Source organism: Chionomys nivalis, chromosome 8 (assembly GCF_950005125.1).
Source record: "Chionomys nivalis chromosome 8, mChiNiv1.1, whole genome shotgun sequence".
Lineage (NCBI taxonomy): Eukaryota > Metazoa > Chordata > Mammalia > Rodentia > Cricetidae > Chionomys > Chionomys nivalis.
Window position 1 is genome coordinate 68,878,768 of NC_080093.1, and position 22,159 is coordinate 68,900,926.

General features: G+C 45.5%; 1 protein-coding gene and 1 pseudogene across 1 annotated transcript; one reads left to right on the forward strand and one right to left on the reverse strand.

The window, feature by feature from the left end:
- Nucleotides 1-1,760: 1,760 nt before the first annotated feature.
- On the reverse strand, nt 1,761-3,056 carry LOC130880698 (G2/mitotic-specific cyclin-B1-like; annotated as a pseudogene).
- A 6,589-nt stretch (nt 3,057-9,645) lies between these two features.
- Pycard (PYD and CARD domain containing) lies at nt 9,646-10,748 on the forward strand. Its single transcript, XM_057779445.1, has 3 exons — nt 9,646-9,967; nt 10,168-10,224; nt 10,447-10,748. The coding sequence occupies exons 1-3, from the start codon at nt 9,694-9,696 to the stop codon at nt 10,698-10,700; spliced, it is 585 nt and encodes a 194-aa protein (XP_057635428.1). The 5' UTR covers nt 9,646-9,693; the 3' UTR covers nt 10,701-10,748.
- The last annotated feature ends 11,411 nt before the right edge of the window (nt 10,749-22,159 follow it).

Genomic DNA, 22,159 nt, shown 5'->3' on the forward strand with positions numbered 1-22,159 from the left:
TTATTTATTTATTGACTGATTGATTTATTAAAGATTTCTGCCTCCTCCCCGCCACCGCCTCCCATTTCCCTCCCCCTCCCCTGACCAAGTCCCCCTCCCTCGTCAGCCCAAAGAGCAATCAGGGTTCCCTGCCCTGTGGGAAGTCCAAGGACCACCCACCTCCATCCAGGTCTAGTAAGATGAGCATCCAAACTGCCTAGGCTCCCACAAAGCCAGTACGTGCAGTAGGATCAAAAACCCATTGCCAGCCGGGCGGTGGTGGCGCACGCCTTTAATCCCAGCACTCGGGAGGCAGAGGCAGGCGGATCTCTGTGAGTTCGAGACCAGCCTGGTCTACAAGAGCTAGTTCCAGGACAGGTTCCAAAACCACAGAGAAACCCTGTCTCGAAAAAACAAAAAACAAAAAAAAAAAACCCATTGCCATTGTTCTTGAGTTCTCAGCAGTCCTCATTGTCCGCTATGTTCAGCGAGTCCGGTTTTGTCCCATGCTTTTTCAGACCCAGGCCAGCTGGCCTTGGTGAGTTCCTGATAGAGTATCCCCATTGTCTCAGTGTGTGGGTGCACCCCTCGCGGTCCTGAGTTCCTTGCTCGTGCTCTCTCTCCTTCTGCTCCTGATTTGGACCTTGAGATTTCAGTTACGCTGTGGAATATTTAGTGATGCAAAGATGTGCTATATTCTTTCTTTAGCTTTCCATTAATAAAATTTTATTCAACTTTATTATTGGATATATAAATGTAAAATGGCGAATGAGACAGGATTTTTGCCAGTTAGAGTCACAAGACAGAGGAAGTGGCACCTTGGTTTAGTGCCAACAATACTCAAAGTCTCATCCAGCTTTGTCAGAATTTGAAGCATACACCCCTAGGAAAGCAAAGCACAAAACAGCATTTTAGCAGCACTGTGTATAATAGAGGCAGTGAGAGAATGCGGTCTGAATGTCTTTGAAGGGACAACTGAATACATTACATACAGTACGAAATGCACACTATGAATGCAATATAGGCAGCGAATGGTATATTGTTAGGAAAAAAATGAACCCGTATAAAAATATCTCCTTGACAACACATGCATGATTACATTTATACAGGACATTGAGACTGAGGGGCAAGTTCTTTTAAAAGATACCTTTCGTTTTAAACATCCTATTTTCCAAGTCAATTAAGAACAAGTAAATAATTATACAAAAAACCTGGGTTTCAGCTATGAAAGTCCATAGCTCAAGAGACAATGGTGAAGGGCAACAACCACCTGAAGAAAATGGAACTAAGGACAAGCTGGTTGAAACCAGAGCTAGGCAGAGGACTTTGCAGGATGACTTAAGACACGATCAGGACACACAAAGTAAAGGAAGTATATAAACATAGGCTACAATTATATACATTACTTGGATCCCCTGTTAAACTAAAACAAGTTTTAAAAAGATTCCTAAGCCAGGCGGTGGTGGCGCATGCCTTTAATCCCAGCACTCGGGAGGCAGAGGCAGGAGGATCTCTGTGAGTTTGAGGCCAGCCTAGTCTAGAAGAGCTAGTTCCAGGACAGGAACCAAAAGTTACGGAGAAACCCTGTCTCGAAAATAAAATATAAATAAATAAATAAATGTTTCAGACAGCTTTTGTTATCCTAGAGTCAGAGCAAACCATCCAAATGGGGTGAGCTATGAAAGGAAAACGACCTTTCCTGAAGAACAAGCAATGTACACTATGTACAGGCGGCACATGGTGCCGGTCGCATTTGCAGGTGTAGGGGTGGCCTACTCGAGTTATGCCTTTGCCACCGCCTTGGACAAATTTTGAACTAGTGTACAATTCAGCGGTGCTGGAGTGCTGATCTTAGCACGCTTGGAGGTTGCATACGTACTCTTGACAGTCATGTGCTTTGTAAGGCCGCGGTTCGCTGTGTGCTTTGTAAGGCTGCGGTTCACTGTGACCATATTCTTAGCCAGGCTGCATAACAGGCCAAAGGGACTCTTCAGGGGAGGATAGGCAGTGCTGCCGAGTTGGTGCCCATTCACCGCTGTCAAGGATCTTCAGTGCTAAGCAAAAAGCTCCAGCTGCAATTTGAGGAGGAAGAAAGTGCACCATGTCGTGGTCCAGCATCGTGAGCCCCATGAGGTATCTGGCCAAAGTATGCTGTTCCACATCAACCTCTCTAATTTCAGATGCTCCGTGGAGGAAGTGCAGAGGCAGAGGATGACCCAAACTGAACTTTAGAACTCTCAGAATCTTCATTTCCATCTGTCTGATTTGGTACTTGGTGTAAGTATTGTTAGTCACAAAATCAAAATCACCTATGTCTAGAGGATGCATTTCTTCATATTTACTTGCAATAAACATAGCAGTCACACCAACCAGCTGCAGCATCTTCTTGGGCACACAATTATCCTGCATGAACCGGTCAATAATGGAAACAGTCATGTACATGGTCTCCTGTCGCAACCTAAATTTCATCTGAACCTGGATCAACCAGTCAATTAGGATGGCTCTCATGGTTCCTGTAACTTCACCGCCCAGTAGGTATTTTGGTCTAACTGACTGCTCTTCTGCCCCTTGTCTGAGATAAGCATATATGTCTTTCACATATTCACTACAGAGGTTTGGGTCAGCTCCATCATCTGCATCCACATCACTCATGGCAAGAATTACATCAGAGAAAGCCTGACACAAATATTCTTCTGCAGGGGCACATCCAGATGTTTCCATTGGGATTGGAGAGGGATTATCAACCAAAATAGGTTCAGGAGAAAGCTCTTCTTCGATAACAGGTTCAGGCTCAGGCTCAGGAATTTCCACCTCTGGCTCACTCATGGGCAGTTTCTCCAGAAGTTTGGGTGGGATTTCAGCTGAAACTTTCCCAGTAACTGTTCCTTTTTCAGAGGCACTCTTGCCTGTGCATGTTCGCTGACTTTGTTACCAATATCTCCGAGATCGGTTCTTGGTCTCTGCCCGGGCTTGGAGGCTGCAGCAATTGCCACAGGCACATGCTTGGCGCCTGCCGTGCTGACCTTGGCCTTATTTTCCATGTTAAGTTTCGTGTTCCTAGTGACCCTGAGTGCCATGGCTCCTTCTGAAGAAGAGGCGACTAGCAGCAAAGACCCCAGCTTCCGGTCGGCCAAAGGCAGACACCAACAGCCGTTCCTTCGCAGCAAGTCCTGTTAGATTCTTTTATGTTGTTGTATTTGTTTAACACTGTAAAACTGTGTTACTTTGCCTCTCTAAAACACCTGACTGGTCTAATAAAGAGATGAACAGCCAATAGCGAGGTAGGAGAGAGGAAGAGGCGGGGCTGCCAGGCCAAGAGAATTAATAGGAAGAGAAATCTAGGCTGGAAAGAAGAAAAATGCAAGAAAAGGAGGAGAGGAGAATGCCAGCCACAGAGTAAGAAGGAAAAAAAGATATGTAGAGGTCTGGAGAGATGGCTTAGTGGTTAAGAGCACTGGCCTCTCTTCCAGAGGACCCCAGTTCAATCCCCAGCAACCACATGGCAGTTTACAACTGTCTGTAACTCTAGTTCCAGGGGGCCCAACACCCTCATGCTGACCTGAATGCAGACAAACATCAATGCACATAAAATTAAATAAAATCTTTAAAAAAGATATGTAGAATAAAGAAAGATAAAAAGACAAAAATGCAGGTAAAGAGAAACAGGATAATTTAGTTGGGCAGTGGTGGCCCACACCCTTAATCCCAGCAGTCAGGTAGTAGAGGCAAATGGGTCTCTGTGAATTCAAGGTCAACCTGGTCTACAAGAGCTAGTTTCAGGACAGCTAGGACTGTTACATGAAGAAACCCTGTCTGGAAAAACCAGAGAGCAAGAGAGAAACAGGATAACTTAAGAAAAGCTGTCAAGAAGCAAGTCAAGTTAAGGCTGGGCAATCAAAAGTAAAAATAAATCTCTGTGTATTTACTTGGGAGCTGGGTGGTGAGCCCCTAAAGAGTGAAAAAGAACTAACTACATTATGGTGCCCCACATTGGGCACCAGATGTTGTTTTGCATTCAATACAGTGGCTGCACTTTAAGTAACTGCTGTCCCAACTGGCAATTGCAACTCCGCAGCAGCTCTATCACAACCACTAAAAGAAACTCGATCTAAATCTCTATCCTTTTATAGAACTCAGGGTTCAAAGGTTGAGGAGAAATCCTGCTAGCTCAGAGAGGCTGAGGAGCAAGTAGCTAACCTTCTGTCCTTGCTTGCATCTCCCAAAAAAAGGGGCTGTCCTGTTCAGCCCCCACTAAAGCACCCTCACCATGCTTAGTTCCTCCCTACCACTTCCTGTCAGCTAGTTGCTGACTCAGCCTCCTGACCCCAGATTAACTTTAGTCAATCAAACAATTGTAACACATCTTTGCATCATCCACAAAGGCAGCAGAAACAAATGTAACACACCTTACACAGTTAAAATAATATTCCACAACATCAAGATATATTAAAGATAATATTAAATATACGTGTATTATGTAGATTAAAGAAAGTCAAGCAGCTGTGGCACACGCCTTTAATCCCAGCACTCAGGGGGCACTGTCCTGAGTTCCAGGACAGCCAGGGCTACACAGAGAAACTCTGTCTCAAAAAACAAACAAAAAAAAAATTACAGCAAAAAATCCAGCTCTGGTGGTCATCTGTAATCCCACATTCAAGAGGGAGAGGCAGGAGGGCTATGCGCTCCAGGGCATCAGGGCTGCAGCCAAACCCTGTGTATCAGGAAACAAATGAAGAAATGAAGTAACACAAGTCTTATATTTTGATTTTAATTTTCAGTCTTAGTTTCTTGTTGTTGTTGTTGTATTTAGCTCTTCAAGACAATGTGTCACACAGCCCAAGCTGGCCTCAAACTCCCCCTATACCAGATCCTCCTGCCTCCATCACCTACTTGCTAGGATCACATGTATGCACTACCATGCCAAGACTTAGAGCAAGTGTGCTCCTCTCATTCGTGTGGCACACAATGGCCCTCTGCTGGAGAGGTGGCTCAGAGGTTAAGAACACTCACTGCTCTCGCAGTGGAGCCAAGTTTGGTTCTCAACACACACATGGTGGCTCCCAACCACCCATAACTTCAATTTCAGGGGATCCGACACACTTTTCTGCCCTCTGAAGGCAGGCATACACATGGGACACATACATACATACATGTGGACAAGACATCCATATACATAAACTAGAATAAACAAACCTAAACATGGATGTGTATCCTCAGTTCCTGCATGACACACACACATGAAAGAACAACAGTCTTGCCAAAAAAGGTCACAACGTGGGGCTGGAGAGACGGCTCAACAGCTAAAGCATCTGCCCTTCAAAAGGACCCAAATCCAGTTCCTAGCACCCGCATCCAGGGGCTCACAACTGCCTACAGCTCCAGCTTCAGGGGAATCTGGTGCCCTCTTGTAGCCTCACTGGGCACCTGCCTGCATTTGCACAAACCACAGAAGCAGAGAAAAAAAAAAAAGAGAAACTTTTAAGAAAGTAAGGTAGAAAAAAAAAAAGAAAGTAAGGTAGTACACCCACCATGGTCCCTGGCTGCTGTATAAACTGTGCCATTTGTGCACAAAGAACTTGTCATTCGGGACACACTAGGGACTACAGACATCATGAACATTCCCCAAATGGGGTCTCTATTGCTAATGTGCTCCCCAAGCTCTAGGTGAGTTCTGTCATCCACGGCAAGGTATTCAGGATTTGGTCTTGTGAAGCCCCACTACCTCTCCCACAGCCTATGAAAAGAACTGGTTGGTAGCCAGGTGGTGATGGCGCACACCTTTAATCCCAGCACTCGGGAGGCAGAGGCAGGTGGATCTTTGTGAGTTCGAGGCAAGCCTGGTCTACAGAGCTAGTTCCTGAACAGGCTCCAAAGCTACAGAAAAACCCTGTCTCAAAAAAAAAAAAAAAAAAACCTGGTTGGTGGGGGGAGGGAGGAGAGAGAGCCAAATAGAATGAAAACTATAAAAATATTCAAGCCAAAGGAAGAAATCTCTATATGTGCCCATATCTAATCATTTATCTGATAAATGAAAAAACCTAGCTCCCCACAAGTCATGTGTTTTCAATCCATCAGAAATATCTGTTATGTTTAACTAATTTTAAACTGTTCTAGATTTACATTCTCTGTGTGAGTGTTTTGCCTATATATATGTGCATGTATCATGTGCCTGCCTGGTACCCACAGAGGTCAGAAGTCATCCAATCCCCGGGTACAGAAGTTACAGATGGCAGCTAAGGCTACCTGGAACTTATGATCCTCTGTCTCCACATTGCAAGCACTGGGATTATGACCATGACTGATATGTCTGTTTTGAGGCTGACTTTGAACTCATCCTCCTGCTCAGCCCCCTGCCAATAACTATGCCTACAGATGAGCCACAGCTGACAGTACCACGTCTTCCCAAACCTCCCCTCTCTGATTCCTTTTTCTACGTAACAATTACCACCATTTAACATGTAATGCATTTGACTTGTTGGTTTATTTTCTGTTAGAATATAAATTTTGTTCCATGCTTTTCTCTGACTTAAAGTGCATGCCACACTATCATGCTCAATTACTATTCCAAAAATGAATAAAGACAGAAATGAACTCATTCTCATTTGGACTATCAGATTCAATCAGTTTTGCTCAGGGTTGAGCTAACTTTACTCATTCCTCGCTCGACAGCTATCTCACTCAGTCAAAAGTTTCTATTTTAAATTCTCAGTTTCCTCTTTGGAGGCTCTTTGCTTCTTTCAGTCTTTGAATGCTGGTGTTTCAGGCAGGTTGTAACCCTGCCCCTGTTCTTTACCAGGCAACTGAAAAGTCCAGGGAAGGTTTAGTTCTCCCATTCTCATTATCTCTACGTCTCCAACAACCTCGCTGATATTTTGGAGGGATCGGATTTGACCTGACATTTGTAACAGGAAGGGTGGAGGGCAAATGTGTATTTGGAGATGGTCATCCAAACCACAAGCAGTTTCGTTTAGGTTCAAAAACTAACATCCAAAATTTTTATCTCGTCTAGAATTTCCATCACTGTCAAGTTGAGGCAAAAGAGTCTAGATTTGATTCATCTATAGGAGTGTGTATCCAGGGCCAAAAGGGGACAGAAGTGGACTAGGTCTGTCTTTTGATCCATGAAAGAGACGTTGATTGTGTTAAGGTTACAGAACAAGACAGAGCAAAAAGCCATGTCTGAGGGAGGCGGACTAGGGGAGCAGTGTTGCTGCTTCTGAAACTAAACCAAGTCCCTGGGGCTCAGAGAAGAGGTCCCGATATGTACCCCAGGAAAGTCTCCCAACAGTTAGTGATACATCCACAAATGTGCAATGGCTCACACCTGTAACCCCAGCACTCAGAAAGCTGAGGTAGGAAGATAGCCTCGAGTTTGAGGCTACTCTGGTCTAGAAAGTGAGAAAAGATCTGGGAGTGGCGGCACACACCTTTTTGGGGTTTGTTGGTGCTGCTGGTGGGTTCGTTGGTTGGTTTTTTTGTCAGGGGAGCGATTGGGATTTGTTTGTTTGTTTGTTTTGGTTGTTTTTGATTTTTCAAAACAGGGTTTCTCTGTGTAGCCTGGCTGTCCTAAAACTCTCTGTGTAGACCAGGCTGGCCTCGAACTCAGAGAGATTCACTTGCTTCTGCCTCCAAAGTGCTGGGATTAAAGACTTATATCATCATGCCCAACCATAGCATACATCTTTAATCCCATCACTTGGAAGGCATTCAGATCTCTGAATCCGAAGCCAGTTTAGTCTACATAATAAGTTCCAGTACATCCAGAGCTACATAGAGAGACACTGTCCCAGATAGATAGATAGATAGATAGATAGATAGATAGATAGATAGATAGATAGATAGATAGATGGATGGATGCAAGATGCTATTTCAAAAACAAACAAAAAGAGCCAGTTTAGTCTACATAATGAATTCCAAAACAGCCAGAACTACATAGTGAGACAGTGTCTCTAAGTAATTAAGGAATTAATTAATTCAAGATGCTATCTCAGAAGCAAGCAAGCAAAGGCAGGAACAGTGCTCATTCCTTCCTTATGACTGAATATGTGCAAAGCACAACTCCCAGCAGGCTGCTACCGATGCACGCCCGTCCTAACCCTGATATCACTAACTCACTCTGAGCACCCTGGGAAAATGACCCATGTCAGTGAGCTTCAGCATCTTCAGCTACAACAGCAGAATATGGCCATGGTCCTGGGGATATCATGATTAAAGAGGCCAAATAAATCGGCGGTGGTGGTGCGCGTCTTTAATCCCATAGGTGGATCTCTGTGATCTTAACTGCCGAGCCATCATTTCTCCAGCCCAAGAAGGTGTCTTCTCCCATCAAAGGACAGGCTCAGCAAAGAGAACAGAAGAGAAGAGAAACCAAGCAGAATAAGAGCTGTACCATAATCCGAAAGCCAGCGAGACAGAAGAACCACAGAAGAAGCTAACACAGGCTCTCAGAGGCCAAGCCAAGGATCCTGGACTTGCTTCTGAGGAGCCTGGTGAATCACAAGAGTAGAGAAGGGCAAGATCCTTTGTGGAGGTTAGGAAGATGTGTCCTTTTGGTGGTAATGAGCTGAAATTTTTTGGAAGAATAGGGATTAATGAGGAGCCATAGCAAGCTTTATGAGTCAGGGACACGAGTAGTCCCATGATGGTTGCTCAGGATGGAGACGCTCTGTCGCCCTGAAAACTTAATCCACAACTTAACAGTGTTAAGAGGTAGAACTTTGCCCGTCCTGGTGGTGTACACCTTCATCCCAGCACCCGAGAGGCAGAGACAGGTGAATCTCTGAGTTCTAGGACAGCCAGGGTTACCTAACGGTATTCTGTGGGAGGGTGCGGGGCGAGTCTTAGGCCAGATGTGGTAGAGTACACCTGCAATTCCAATTCCAGTCATCGTAAGACTGAGCAAAAGGACCAAGAGTTCAAAACTAGCTTAGGTTACACACCTAGACCTTATCTAAAATAAACAGGCACATCCTTCCTTAGGTAATGTCTATGTGACCTGCCCTTGGCACAGTCCCCAGCATTGTAGCAAGCTCCGCCCAAAAATATCACATGAGCTACAAATAAGTAACTGTTAACTAGCAGTAGCTTGTAGTAACGTCTGGATGGGTAGATGGGGAGGGACTCTTAAGTCTGGTAGATGAAGAAGATGTTTAATAAGTATGACTGTTTTACACTTCCTTTTCTCTGTGGCATTAGGGCTTAGTGTTCTAGCTGTTACAATTCTCTGTGGCATTAGGGGGCTTAGTGTTCTAGCTGTCACAATTCTAATATACTATGGCATGTGAGAGGATCCTAAGATCTGGGGAAATGAGATTTTGAGTTTCTAGATTTCCAAGATTCTAAGCATCTATATACTCCAGTAGTAAATTCAGAATAAACAGAACAGGTTGATGTTCAGTGCCAGCTGGTTTACAAGCAAGAACTCCTGAACATCTCCCAAAAAAATCCAGAGAATAGCAATTTACTCCACCCTCCATCCCCATTCCCCAACCTCCAACACACCTCCCCGTCTCCCTCTGCTGCCTAGCCAAGAGTGGAGTCTCAAGTCTTAGCGCGGGAACCAAAACTTGCAAGCTGGGGAAAGAGAGGGAGCAGTAACTGGAAGAGGGTGGGGGAGTCTCGGCCCGCCCATCCGGATGCCTAGGCTGCTGACTTCCTGGTCTCAGCGGGCGACGGCACGGGTAGCAGGCCACCGCGGCTGCGAACTCGAGAGCCATGGGGCAGGCGCGGGATGCCATCCTGGACGCTCTTGAAAACTTGACCGCGGATGAGCTCAAAAAGTTTAAGATGAAGCTGTTGTCGGTGCCGCTGCGCGAGGGCTATGGACGCATCCCACGGGGAATCCTGCTGCCGATGGACGCCATAGACCTCACGGACAAGCTTGTCAGCTTCTACCTGGAGTCTTACGGCACGGAACTCACAATGACTGTGCTTAGAGACATGGGCATGCAGGAGCTGGCTGAGAAACTGCAAAGAGTCTTTGAGAAAGGTGAGTGCGGCTGCGCCTGTCTGGCTTCAACTTCCTGCACCCCGCCAGAAGGCCTGCCTCTTTGGCTCTTAGTTTTCTTCTCTTCCTACAAAAGCAAAGAAATCTTCCCTTTGTAGCCTTGAACTTAGCACCCTGGGTGGACCGGGAGCCAGCTCCAGACTGTTGATAACTGAAAAGAACCACCCGACATTTCTTTACAGCCTCCGGAGCTGTGGCAGCTGCAACCAGTGCCCCTCTTCCAAAGGGAGCCCGAACAGGTGAGGCCTCCCCACCCTACCACACCCTTGCACAGCCTTTCTGTTGTGCCAAGGCCAGAGCCCAAACTAACCCTACCTACTACCCACGAATTCTGGGGCGGGAGGATAGTTCACCTATGTAGTCTTGGTGGGTGGCCTTCCTTGATCCCCCACCCTCACCCCTAAAACTACATTTACTAAGTTTGAAGCAGTGTTCAACATTGCTCTGACTTCTGTCCCCAGCACATTTCATTGACCAGCACAGGCAAGCCCTCATTGCCAGGGTCACAGACGTCGACGGTGTCCTCGATATCCTGTATGGCAAAGTGCTGAATGAGGAACAGTATCAGGCAGTTCGAGCAGAGACCACCAGTCCAAACAAGATGCGGAAGCTCTTCAGCTTCGCTCCATCCTGGGACCTGAGCTGCAAGAACCTGCTCCTCAACGCCCTGAGAGAAACACAGCCCTACTTGGTGGCAGACCTGGAGAAGAGCTGAGGTATTTTCTCCAGCTACAGCCCCTACCCATCTAGCTCCTAACTTTGTATACACAAATTTTTTTTTTTAAAAAAAAAAAAAAAAAAAAAAAGTTTGTACTTGTGTTTTCTCTGCTCCCTTGGATGTTCGTGCTTAGCTAAGCTATGTTTCTAAAGGTCAAATGGGCTAAAGGGCGGGTTCAGTGGCAGATCATGAACCTACCATGCACAAACCCCTGGGCTCAATCTCTAGCCCAAAATTCCAGAGTTCTGGTTTCACTGTTCTAGTGTGTAAGACTTCTCAAATGATTCCTGGTTCCCCATTTGGGAGCTCTTCCCATATTTTCCCAAGGGGACTACTCATGGGAACACATCTATCCAGATCAGGTTAAAGTGGGGGTAATGTACAACAGGGCTTAGAACTGGGAGGGGCAGCTGTGCCAGAGGCATCTAGAAACAACCAGTCCATATAAGATCCTTTAAATTTTCACAGGAGAGGCAGAGGTACAAGCAGGTTACCAGGGAGCCCCAGAATGCCAACCACCTACCAGCTTCACTCCCCGTCAGACTGGGTTTATCCTCTTAGCTGCAACAGGCCTCCAATTGGTCCTCCCTGCTTGTAGTCTACCTCCAAAGGCCTGAGTCACCAAAACTGGTCAGAGGAGCAGACTGTCTTACTTGTCATACCTGGACTTGTAGCCTGGCCCTAAAGCCCAGCCAAACCCATCTCCTCACACACGCTTCCACATACACCCCACATCCACATGTGCTCACCAGGCACTACATACTCACGTGGATGCAACCCTGGAAAGCCGTGAAATCTGCTTGTCCCAGCATGCTCAAAGGGACACCCGTGGCTCAGAAGACACTTCCCAATATCTATGGCAAAGTAAACTATTGCCATAGTGTATCTTCACAAAGGCCTTCTAATAAACTGGGCCTGTCGTTACAAGACAAAAACTTTTCCTTCCAACCCCTACGTTTTTTTCTTTAATTTTCACATAAACTTGTTAGGCGTGCTGGCACAGGTCTTTGATCCCAGCGCTACCCAAACCAACCTGGTCTACAATGTTCCGGGTCAGCCAGGCATATAGGGATATTAAGAACCTGACTGAGAAAATAAAACTCCACAGGACCCTAGTGGTTCCATCAGACAGGACCATAAACAGCACTTTTGCAAGAGTAGCTACAGAGCCCGGGATGAAACTCTAAACTCTACTCTACAGGTCTTATCTACCATGCCTGAACCCTGGGCTTGTTGTCCCACCCTCGGGATGAGAACACTTGCAATCCCAGCACCGTGGAGATAGAGATATGAGAGTACAAGATGGGAGGCAGAGATAGAATGGCACTGAGCTCGCAGGCCAGCTAGCTAGTGTGCAGCACAGCACCAGAAAGAACAGATACCAACCTAGGTACAGACATACATGCTCACATACACACACAATACATTTTTAAAACGATAAGCCTTGGAGTTGGAGAGACGATTCAATCAAGAGTAGTGGCTGCTCTTCCAGAGGACCCAGGTTCAGTTTAGAATGTCCACATGAAGACTGTCTTTAATACCTGTTCCAGGGAATGTGATGCCCTCTTCTGGCCTTCTCAGGTACTGCATGCACATGGTGCATAGACTTGGAAAATGCATTCATAATAAACTATTCTTTTTTCTTCCTTTTTTAAGATTTATTTTATTTTGTACACAGTATTTTGCCTGCATGTATTTCTTCAGGCCAGAAGAGGGCACCAGATCTCATTACAGATGGTTGTGAGCCCCCATGTGGTTGCTGGAAATTGAACTCAGGTCCTCTGGAAGAGCAGCTAGTGCTCTTAACCGCTGAGCCATCTCTCCAGCCCATGATAATTATTTTTTTGTTGTTTTGTTTTTGTTTTTTGAGACAGGGTTTCTCTGTGGTTTTGGAGCCTGTCCTTGAACTAGCTCTTGTAGACCAGACTGGTCTCGAACTCACAGAGATCCGCCTGCCTCTGCCTCCCGAGTGCTGGATAACAATTTTTTTTTTAAATATTTATTTATTTATTATGTGTACAATGTTCTGTTTGTGTGTATGCCTGCAGGCCAGAAGAGGGCACCAGACCTCACTACAGATGGTTGTGAGCCATCATGTGGTTGCTGGGAATTGAACTCAGGACCTTTGGAAGAGCAGGCAATGCTCTTAACCGCTGAGCCATCTCTCCAGCCCCTGGATAACAATTTTTAAAGACAAGCTTGGCCATGGCTCCTGATACCACTAAAGGCCATACAGTTACCCAGGGTCTGGGCTGTCACCTGAGCCCAGAGTGGGATCTGAGAGTCATGCTGCAGCTAGGGCCATAAAGACCTGAGTGCCATGGTGACATCTGAGACTGGGCCATACATGGTGAGGACCATGTGTGGGTCTTTGTTGATGTTCGTGATCCATGATACAACCAAAAGCCACACAGATGCCTGGGGTCTGTGGCCATGATGGCACCCAAAGCCATGCCACCACTAGGGCCACATCTATCTAGTGGCTGGCTTTGTCACCTGGAATCACGGTGTCATCCAGGCCAGGGCTGTTGCCAAGAGCCACATCTGGGTCCATGATCCTACCGCCAGATGTATGTTGATGTTTGTGGCTCCTGATACCATTGAAGGCCAGGCCAATGCCAGAGGTCTGGGCCACCACCTGGGGCCATGTTGGTGTCCAAGGGCCACTTTCCTCCTGGATCATGCCATCCTGAGTGACCTGCACTGCCACCTAGGGTCATGGTGATATCAGAGCCCAGGCTACTGCTGGGGACCATGTCTAGATTCATGGTCCTACCACAGCCAGGATCTGTGTTGATAGTCTATGATGGCACCAACGGCCACACAGATCCTGTGGTCATGTTGGTGTCTAAAGACTTCCACCAGCAAGGCCATGCCAATCTGGCCTGCACTGTCACTTGGGGTCATATCTGCTCCATGACCCCACTGCAGCCATGGTCTGTGTTGATATCCATGACTCTAGATACCATCAAAGACCAGGCCAATGCCAGAGGTCGGGCCACCACCTGAGGTCATGTTAGTGTCTGCGGGCCACACTAATCTCAATGGCCTGCACAGTTAACTGGGGTCATGGTGACATCTGAGCCCAGACTACTACTGGAGACCATGTCTGGGTTCACAGTGCTCCCACAGCTAGGTTCTGTGTTGATATGGTCCATGGTACCAAAGGCCACATGGATGCCCAGGACTAGGATGCAACCTGTGGCCATGTTGGTGTCTGAGAGCTGTGTTGCACTAGGGCCATGCCAATCTGGGTGGCCCACACTGTCATACAGGGTCATGGTGTCTCTTAGGCCTGGGCTGCTACCATGGGCCATGTCTGGGTCCATGACCCAGTAGCAACCAGGGTCTGTGTTGATATCCCTAGCTCCTGTGCATACCAGAGGATATGTGGATGACAGGGTGTAGACAGCCACCTGAGACCATGTTGGTGTCCAAGGACCTTGCTGCCACTGGGGCCATACTGATCTGGCCTATGCTGCCACAGGGACCATAGTGACATCGGGGAGATGATATAGCAGCTGGGTCTGTGATGTCCATGGCCTGGTGTTACCATAGGGGGTCATAGGAACCATGCATGTTAAAATCTGAGGGCTGTGCTGAGCCTGCCCTACCCCCTCACTGGACACTCAAAACAGGAATCCCACTCCCCACTCTGGAGAGATGGCCCCACCTCCCATCACCGGCTGACCCAGATGACATGAGCCTAGGAAAGCTGACTCTGTCCTTCACCTGAGGGAGGCAGTCCCAGTGGTCTGAACCAACCAACTCAGCTACCACCTAGACCAACATCCTGAGCCTTGGGTCAACCCACCCTTACATCTGTCCCATCTATGACCTGCTGGAGTGTGTGAGGGGGACTGACCCTGCAGAATATAACCACAGGATCTCCAGGACTCCAGAGGGGAACAGCAGGAAATATACCCAAGAGGAGTTTCGGTGAGGGTCCAGTGATGGGGTACCAGAGGTAAGCTGATTGGACAAAAGGGTACACATAGTGATACACTGCAGCTTCCCATGACACTAAGATGAAAGGGTGTTAGAAAGTGAGGTGATTTTTGATTTAGGGGGTTGTCTTTTAGGGACATGCTGCATGGGTAGGGGCAGATATGGACGTACTGGGAAGCAAATAGGATTAGGGTACATGATGTGAAACAACAAAAGAACCAATAAAGATTTATGTTTAAAAAGAAAAAGAAGCCGGGCAGTGGTGGCGCACGCCTTTAATCCCAGCACTTGGGAGGCAGAGGCAGGTGAATCTCTGTGAGTTCGAGACCAGCCTGGTCTACAAGAGCTAGTTCCAGGACAGGCTCCAAAGCCACAGAGAAATCCTGTCTCGAAAAACCAAAAAAAAAAAAAAAAAAGGAGAGAAAAAAAAAAGCTTGGAAGACATAAGCAGGCAAATATCTGAGTTCAAAAACAGAGTTACGGGGCTGGAGAGATGGCTCAGTGGTTAAGAGCATTGCCTGCTCTTCCAAAGGTCCTGAGTTCAATTCCTGGCAACCACATGGTGGCTCACAACCATCGGTAATGAGGTCTGGTGCCCTTTTCTGGCCTGCAGACATACACACAGACAGAATATTGTATACATAATAAATAAATAAATATCTTTTAAAAAAAGTTACATGCTGAGTCCATCACAAATAAACCCTTTAAAAATAATTAGTTCCAAAGCAATAGTTTGTTCTTTTTTTTTTAATATTTATTTATTTATTTATTTATTATGTGTACAGGATTCTTTCCATGTGTGCCCACAAGTCAGAAGGGGGTACCAGGTCTCATTATAGATGGCTGTGAGCCACCATGTGGTTGCTGGGAATTGAACTCAGGACCTCTGGAAGAGCAGTCAGTGCTCTTAACCACTGAGCCATCTCTCCAGCCCCTAGTTTGTTCTTTTTTTTAAAGAAGGAATTCAATAGATAAATCAGACTGGCCTTGAACTCAGAGATTTCCCTGCCTCTTCAAGTGCTGAGATTAAAGGTGCATGCCTCCACACCCAGTCTGAAGTTGCAGTTCTGAGAGCTTCAGCAGCTGAGGAGAGGCTGAGGGACAGGTAAAGTACTTGATGAACAAACATGAGGACCTGTATTCAGACGCCAGAACCTATATAAAAGCTGGAAACAAACTAACCTCTTTGGTAAAATGGGAAGCAGAGACAAGAGAATGCCCCTGGAAGTTCAGAGACCCTAATTCAAACATGGTAGAAAGTAAGGACCAATACCCAAGGTTGTCTTTGGCCTCCACATACGCTCACACACAAACTCAGATCTTGGAGACCCCACTTCTCCTTCATAGCTTTTCCTGGGAGTAGGGAAGAATTCAGTTCTCTAAATCTTACATTTCTGGTATAACATAGTGGTTTAAGGGTAAAAATTCTAAAAGATGAACATTCAAACCAAGCTCCTGGCTTAACTATGAAGAAAGCTGCACCTTCAGTATCCATCTGCAAACTGAAAATAACAAGACCTAACACTAAGAAACGAACATTAGTGTCAATTCTTTCCACTAGAACATTTAAATGCATCTGAGTACCTGTGCTGCCCTACATGAAAGACCATCTGTAAGTACCTTCCAGTCGTGGTAACTAAAGCTAACCCACAAAAAGCCCCACACATACCCAGTGCCTTGGAGCACATCTCAAAACTAGACGTGTGGAACACTGTGAAGTACTAGACGACCACTGATCTGTCCTGTAAAGACAAACAAGCCGCTTTTGGAGGTAATGGACAAAGTGACAGAACTCGATGTTCATTAGTAGTCCCAACCAGGAGTCACAAGGAAATTTCCAACATCATACTTATGCCAAACTCTTTTAAGACCCACCCCACTCCAATAGTTGTTTCTCTGTGTTGCCCTGGAACTCACTCTAAACCAGGTTGGCCTCAAACTCAGATATTCGTCTGCTTCTACCTCTTTAGTGTTGGGTTTAAAGATCTTTGCTACCCGCCTGAATATGCCAAACTTTTAATGATGCCCAACCCAAACTATTTTTCATTTTTTTTTTGGGGGGGGGGGATAGGCTGGCTTGAGACAGAGTTCTATGTAGAGCAGGCTGGCCTCCAACTCAGAGATCTGCCTGCCTGAGTGCTGAAATTAAAGATGTACCAGGGTAAAAAAGCTTTTCTTTAAAGAATTATTTAGGGGCTAGAGAGATGGCTCAGAGGTTAAGAGCACTGGCTGCTCTTCCAGAAGCCCTGAGTTCAATACCCAGCAACTACATGGTGGCTCACAACCATCTGTAATGAGAACTGCTGCCTTCTGGTGTGCAGGCAGAACACTGTAGACATAAGTTATTTTTTAAAAATTTATTTAGAGGGCTGGAGAGATGGCTCAGAGGTTAAGAGCACTGCCTGCTCTTCCAAAGGTTCTGAGTTCAATTCCCAGAAACCGCATGGTGGCTCACAACCATCTGTAATGAGATCTGGTGCCGTCTTCTGGCCTGTGGGCATACATGCAGACAGAATACTGAAAACATAAAAAAAAATTAACCAGGCAGTGGTGGCACGTGTTTTTAATCCCAGCACTCACGAAACAGAGGCAGGCAGATCCGAATTCGAGGTCAGCCTGGTCTACAGAGCTAGTTCCAGGACTAGACAACTAGTGCTGTTACAGAGAAACCCTATCTCAAAAAATCAATATATTCACATGTGTATACATATATATGTATACATATATATACATATATATATATACACATATATAATTATGTAATAAGTGTTCTGCCTACATGCCAGAAGAGGGCACCAGATCTCATCACTTATGGTTGCGAGTTACGTGGTTGCTGGGAATTTAAACTCAGGAACTCTAAAATAATCCTGTACTCCATCTCTCCAGCCCAGTATCTAAAGTTTTTAAGAGGACTCAGTGCATCACACTAGTGATTTTTCCGTGTCTCCCACTCAAGTGTTGGGACTCGAGGTGGGCACCATCCCCAATTCAAAATGATAAACCTTCTCAAATCTGTTCAAGCTTCAGTTTCTGAACAAGAATAGAAGCCAGGCCGGGCGGTGGTGGCGCACGCCTTTAATCCCAGCACTTGGGAGGCAGAGGCAGGCGGATCTCTGTGAGTTCGAGACCAGCCTGGTCTACAAGAGCTAGTTCCAGGACAGGCTCCAAAGCCACAGAGAAACCCTGTCTCGAAAAACTAAAAAAAAAAAAAAAAAGAATAGAAGCCAGCCCAAGCTAGACTTGTGGTATTTACAAAAATCTATATATAGGGCCAGGCAGTAGTGGCACACGCCTTTAATCCCAGCACTCGGGAGGCAGAGGTAGGCGGATCTCTGAGTTCGAGGCCAGCCTGGTCTAGTTCCAGCTAGTTCTAGGACAGGAACCAAAAGCTAGAGAAACCCTGTCTCGAAAATAAAAAAAAAAAAATCTATATACAGGCTGGGCATGATAGCCCATATTGCCTATAAAATCCCAGCAAATGGGAAGCAGAGGCCTAGTCTACAGTGTCTCAGGGTTGAGTTCAAGTAATAACATACATACAGAAGAGATAACCCAGGCACATTCTCTGCCTAACTTCCTCTTCCTAAGATTTTTATTTTTAATTATGTGTATACTTATGTCTGGAGGGCTGTGCATGTACATGGACAGAGGCTTTGGATAACTATGGAGTGATGGCTTTGAGCTGTTTGATTTGGGTACAAGGGATCAAACTTATCTCTGCAAGATCAATGTGTGTTGATCTTGCTCAGCTTTTTTTAAAAAAAGAAGGGGGTGAGGAAGTAGAGAGATAATTCAGCAGGTAAGCATCTAGATTTGGTTTCCAACATCCACACGTTGGCTTGCAACCATTCATAGCATTCATAATGTGTTCACAGCACATTAAGGCAAAACACTTATACACCCGGGATGGAAAGATGGCTCAGAAGTTAAGAGCACAGACTGCTCTTCAAGAGGTCCTCAATTCCACCACATGGTGGCTTAGCCATATGTAATGAGATATGGTGCCCTCTTCTGGTCAGCAAGCATACAGATAGAACACTGTATACATATTCTTAAAAAATGTAAATCTTAAAAAAAAAGACAGTTGTATTTATTGGCAGAGACAACTTAATATAGTGAGGCGCTGAAGGAAGTACAACCTGAGGCAGGGATGGAGACCACAGAGGAATTGTGGAGCTGTCAGAGTCGGGGCTGGAGAGATGAGTCAGTGGTTCAGAGCACACACTGATCTTGTAGGTTTGGTCGCCTGTACCCACATCAAACAACTTAAAACCACCTGTAACTCCACCTCCAGTGTGATCCAAAGCCTCTGGCCACATAAAGGTACACTCCCCAGACACACAGGTATATACATAATTAAAAATAAATCTTAATAAAGTCCGGCAGAAAATGTGACTGGGTCACCTCTTCATGTTAACTGGTATCCTAGTTAGGTTTCTATTATCTGCGATAAACACCATGATCAAAAGCAACTTGTGGAGAGGTTTTATTTGGCCTACACGTACTACTCTTAGTCCATCATGATAAGCAAGAAATAAAGGTAGAAACAAGGTAGAACATGGAGGTAGGAACTGAAGCAGAGCACCTGGGATGCAGCAAACTCCCAATCTGACTAAAGCAATGGTATGGTAGTGGGCCCATGACTATAATCTTAGTACTCAACAGGCAGCAAGATCACAAATTCAAGGCCATCTGTGCTATATACAGTAAGTGTCCATTTTAAAAATAGTTAAGTCGACACCTGATCTCACACTGGCAAGTTACCAAAGCCCAAGAACACTATGAATGCACAAAATTACCTTTCATGAAATTATATACCTAAGGTACATATGGAACAAGAAATTCCACATTTCCAACCCCACAAAACAATATGAACACTCCCAAACTTAAAAATACCAGAAACCGCTGGGCAGTGGTGGCTTACACCTTTAATCCCAGAACTCAGGAGGTGGAGGCAGAGGCAGGTGGATCTGAGTTCGAGGCTGACCTGGTCTACGAGAGCTAGTTACAGGCTCCAAAGCGATGGAGAAACCCGGTCTCAAAACAAACAGCAAAACATTCCCGATCCTATTATGGATCTTGGTTATTAAACTGGTAATCTATACATTAAAGTGAAGATTATTCAGTCTGAACTATGCCAACTGACACAAGTTTAGAGGTTTTCCCACCATGAGAATTCCCCTTTTATAGTTTGGAGATCAGCAGTTTTGATGAGAAAGGCTCCCAGTTGAGAGAACTATTTGGGAAGGATTTGTTGTCTTTTGGAGGAAGTTGTATCACTGAAGGTAGGTAGGCTTTGAGGCTCCAGACTTGTGCCATTCCCAGTGTGTTGACTTTTTTTTGGTTTTTTCAAGAGACAGGGTTTCTCTGGCTGTCCAGGAACTCACTCTGTAGATCAATCAGGCTGGCCTCAAACTCAGAGATCCACCTGCCTTTGCTGGGATTAAAGGTGTGCGCCAGTACCCCAGGCTGTCCTCTGCCACTTGTTGGCAGCCTTGGGATGTGAGCTCTTGGCTGCTCCCATTCTCCTATGTTCTCTCTACTCCATCATGAACTCTAACGTGTTAACTCTAAGTCCAATGAAATGCTTTTAGCTTGCCTCGGTCATGTTTAATCACAACAACTAAGACAAAGAGTAAACAAAATTGACTAAACGTACCTAAAACTCTGAAAAACCTAAACAAAGGCCTATCAGCCTAGATGACAGCAAGGTTCCTACATTGCACTGCTTTTTGTGAAACCCCAGACATTACAAAGTACTAAATACTCTCAACTGGAAAACAGACTCTTGGAGGAGTATGGACAAGATGCCAACTGCAAAGAACTGCTATTGTTCAAAGCTTATTCTCATGGCCTACCCATCCCAACTCAACCTGTCAATCCATTTTTATTATGTATACAACATTCCTTCCATGTATACTTGCATGCCAGAAGAGGGCACCATATCTTATTATAGATGGCTGTGAGCCACCATGTGGTTGCTGGGAATTGAACTCAAGACCTCTGGAAGAACAGTCAGTGCTCTTAACCTCTGAGCCATCTCTCCACCCCTCAATCCACTTTTTGAAAGAAGTTTAAGAGGCTGGAGGGTATGGATGGTTCGTCCATTAAACATACCAATACCCAAGACCAACACCGTGAGAGTTCTGAGCACACTGCATATTAAAGAGCTGCGTCTACAAAATCCCTTTTATCCCAGATTTCATCAATTCTAAACAACTTTAGATTCGATTATTTCCCATCTAACCTCTGCCAATATGCTCTTACTTGTCTATTCTTTGTATGCCTGGAACTTGTGGTCCTCCTGCTTTGGATTTTGAATATCAAGATGACAGGCATGGGCTCACAACTGGTCTCCAAAAGCTCAATAAATACAACTAAATGTCATGGCAGTTTAACTTCTGGGCACACAACACACACACCAAAAAAAGGAGCATACAAAACCATGTCCACTACCCCTCTTTGCAGTACTACTGTAAGACACCAACTAATAAGTTTGTCTGGAGTGTTCTGAACACATACAGGAACCACTATGCTAACCCAGAAGCTGAGCTGCATGTGGTTTACTAATGTGTGCACAGCTCTGTGCAGGGCCAGATATTACCATCAGTATCTTCTTTAACAGTTCTGGAGCTCTAGGTCATCCTCAGAAACTAATGAACACAAGACTAGCCTGGGATACCTAAAACCATATCTGGGCTATAAACAAAAACAAATTTGTCAATGAGAGTTTTGCCCATCAATGATGACCTGGTGTCGTCTTCATCTACCTATATTCTATAGACTATACCTAACCACTACTGGGCACCTGGTAATAAAAAGCTTCAACCTCAGGGCTGGAAAGATAGTTCCAAGATCAACTAATGATTAAGTTGCCAAATATGGGGATTACAATGTTTTAAATCCTGACTCCACCCCTGCCTCTTTGGTCTTTGGAGTTTCTCTACAAACAGTTCTGGCTCTCCTGAAACTCACTCTGTAGAGACCAGGCTGGCCCAAGAGATGCACGTGCCTCTGCCTCCCAAGGGTGGGGATTAAAGGTGTAGACCACACCACTGCTACATGGCTGACTCCACCCTTTTGTTACTCAACTTTCCTTCAAGGGAGGAACTGTAGCCAGGAATACCACACATCTTTAATCCTAGCAGCACCCAGGAGGCAGTTTTAGGTGAGCCATGGTTACACATTTACCATAGTCATAGCAAACAGCTGAAACAGGACTAAGTTCATAGCATGAAATTTCAAAATACCAATGACCTACAGATGTCAGGGTTCAGGTAGAATGTAAAAGTGAATCACCCAGAGCACTGTATGCATGGTCCTCTTCCTGAAATCTAGGTACCAAACATTCACCTCTTTCCTAGAAACCAAGAATTCCTGTCTTTTCAATGCTAGATAGAAACAAGTTATTCAAATTCCTGCTATGCAAGATGATCTGAGAGGAGTATTTCCCCACATTCCTAACACATACCCCACCTCCAGAAAGTAAACTGGGGGCAGCAACAGAA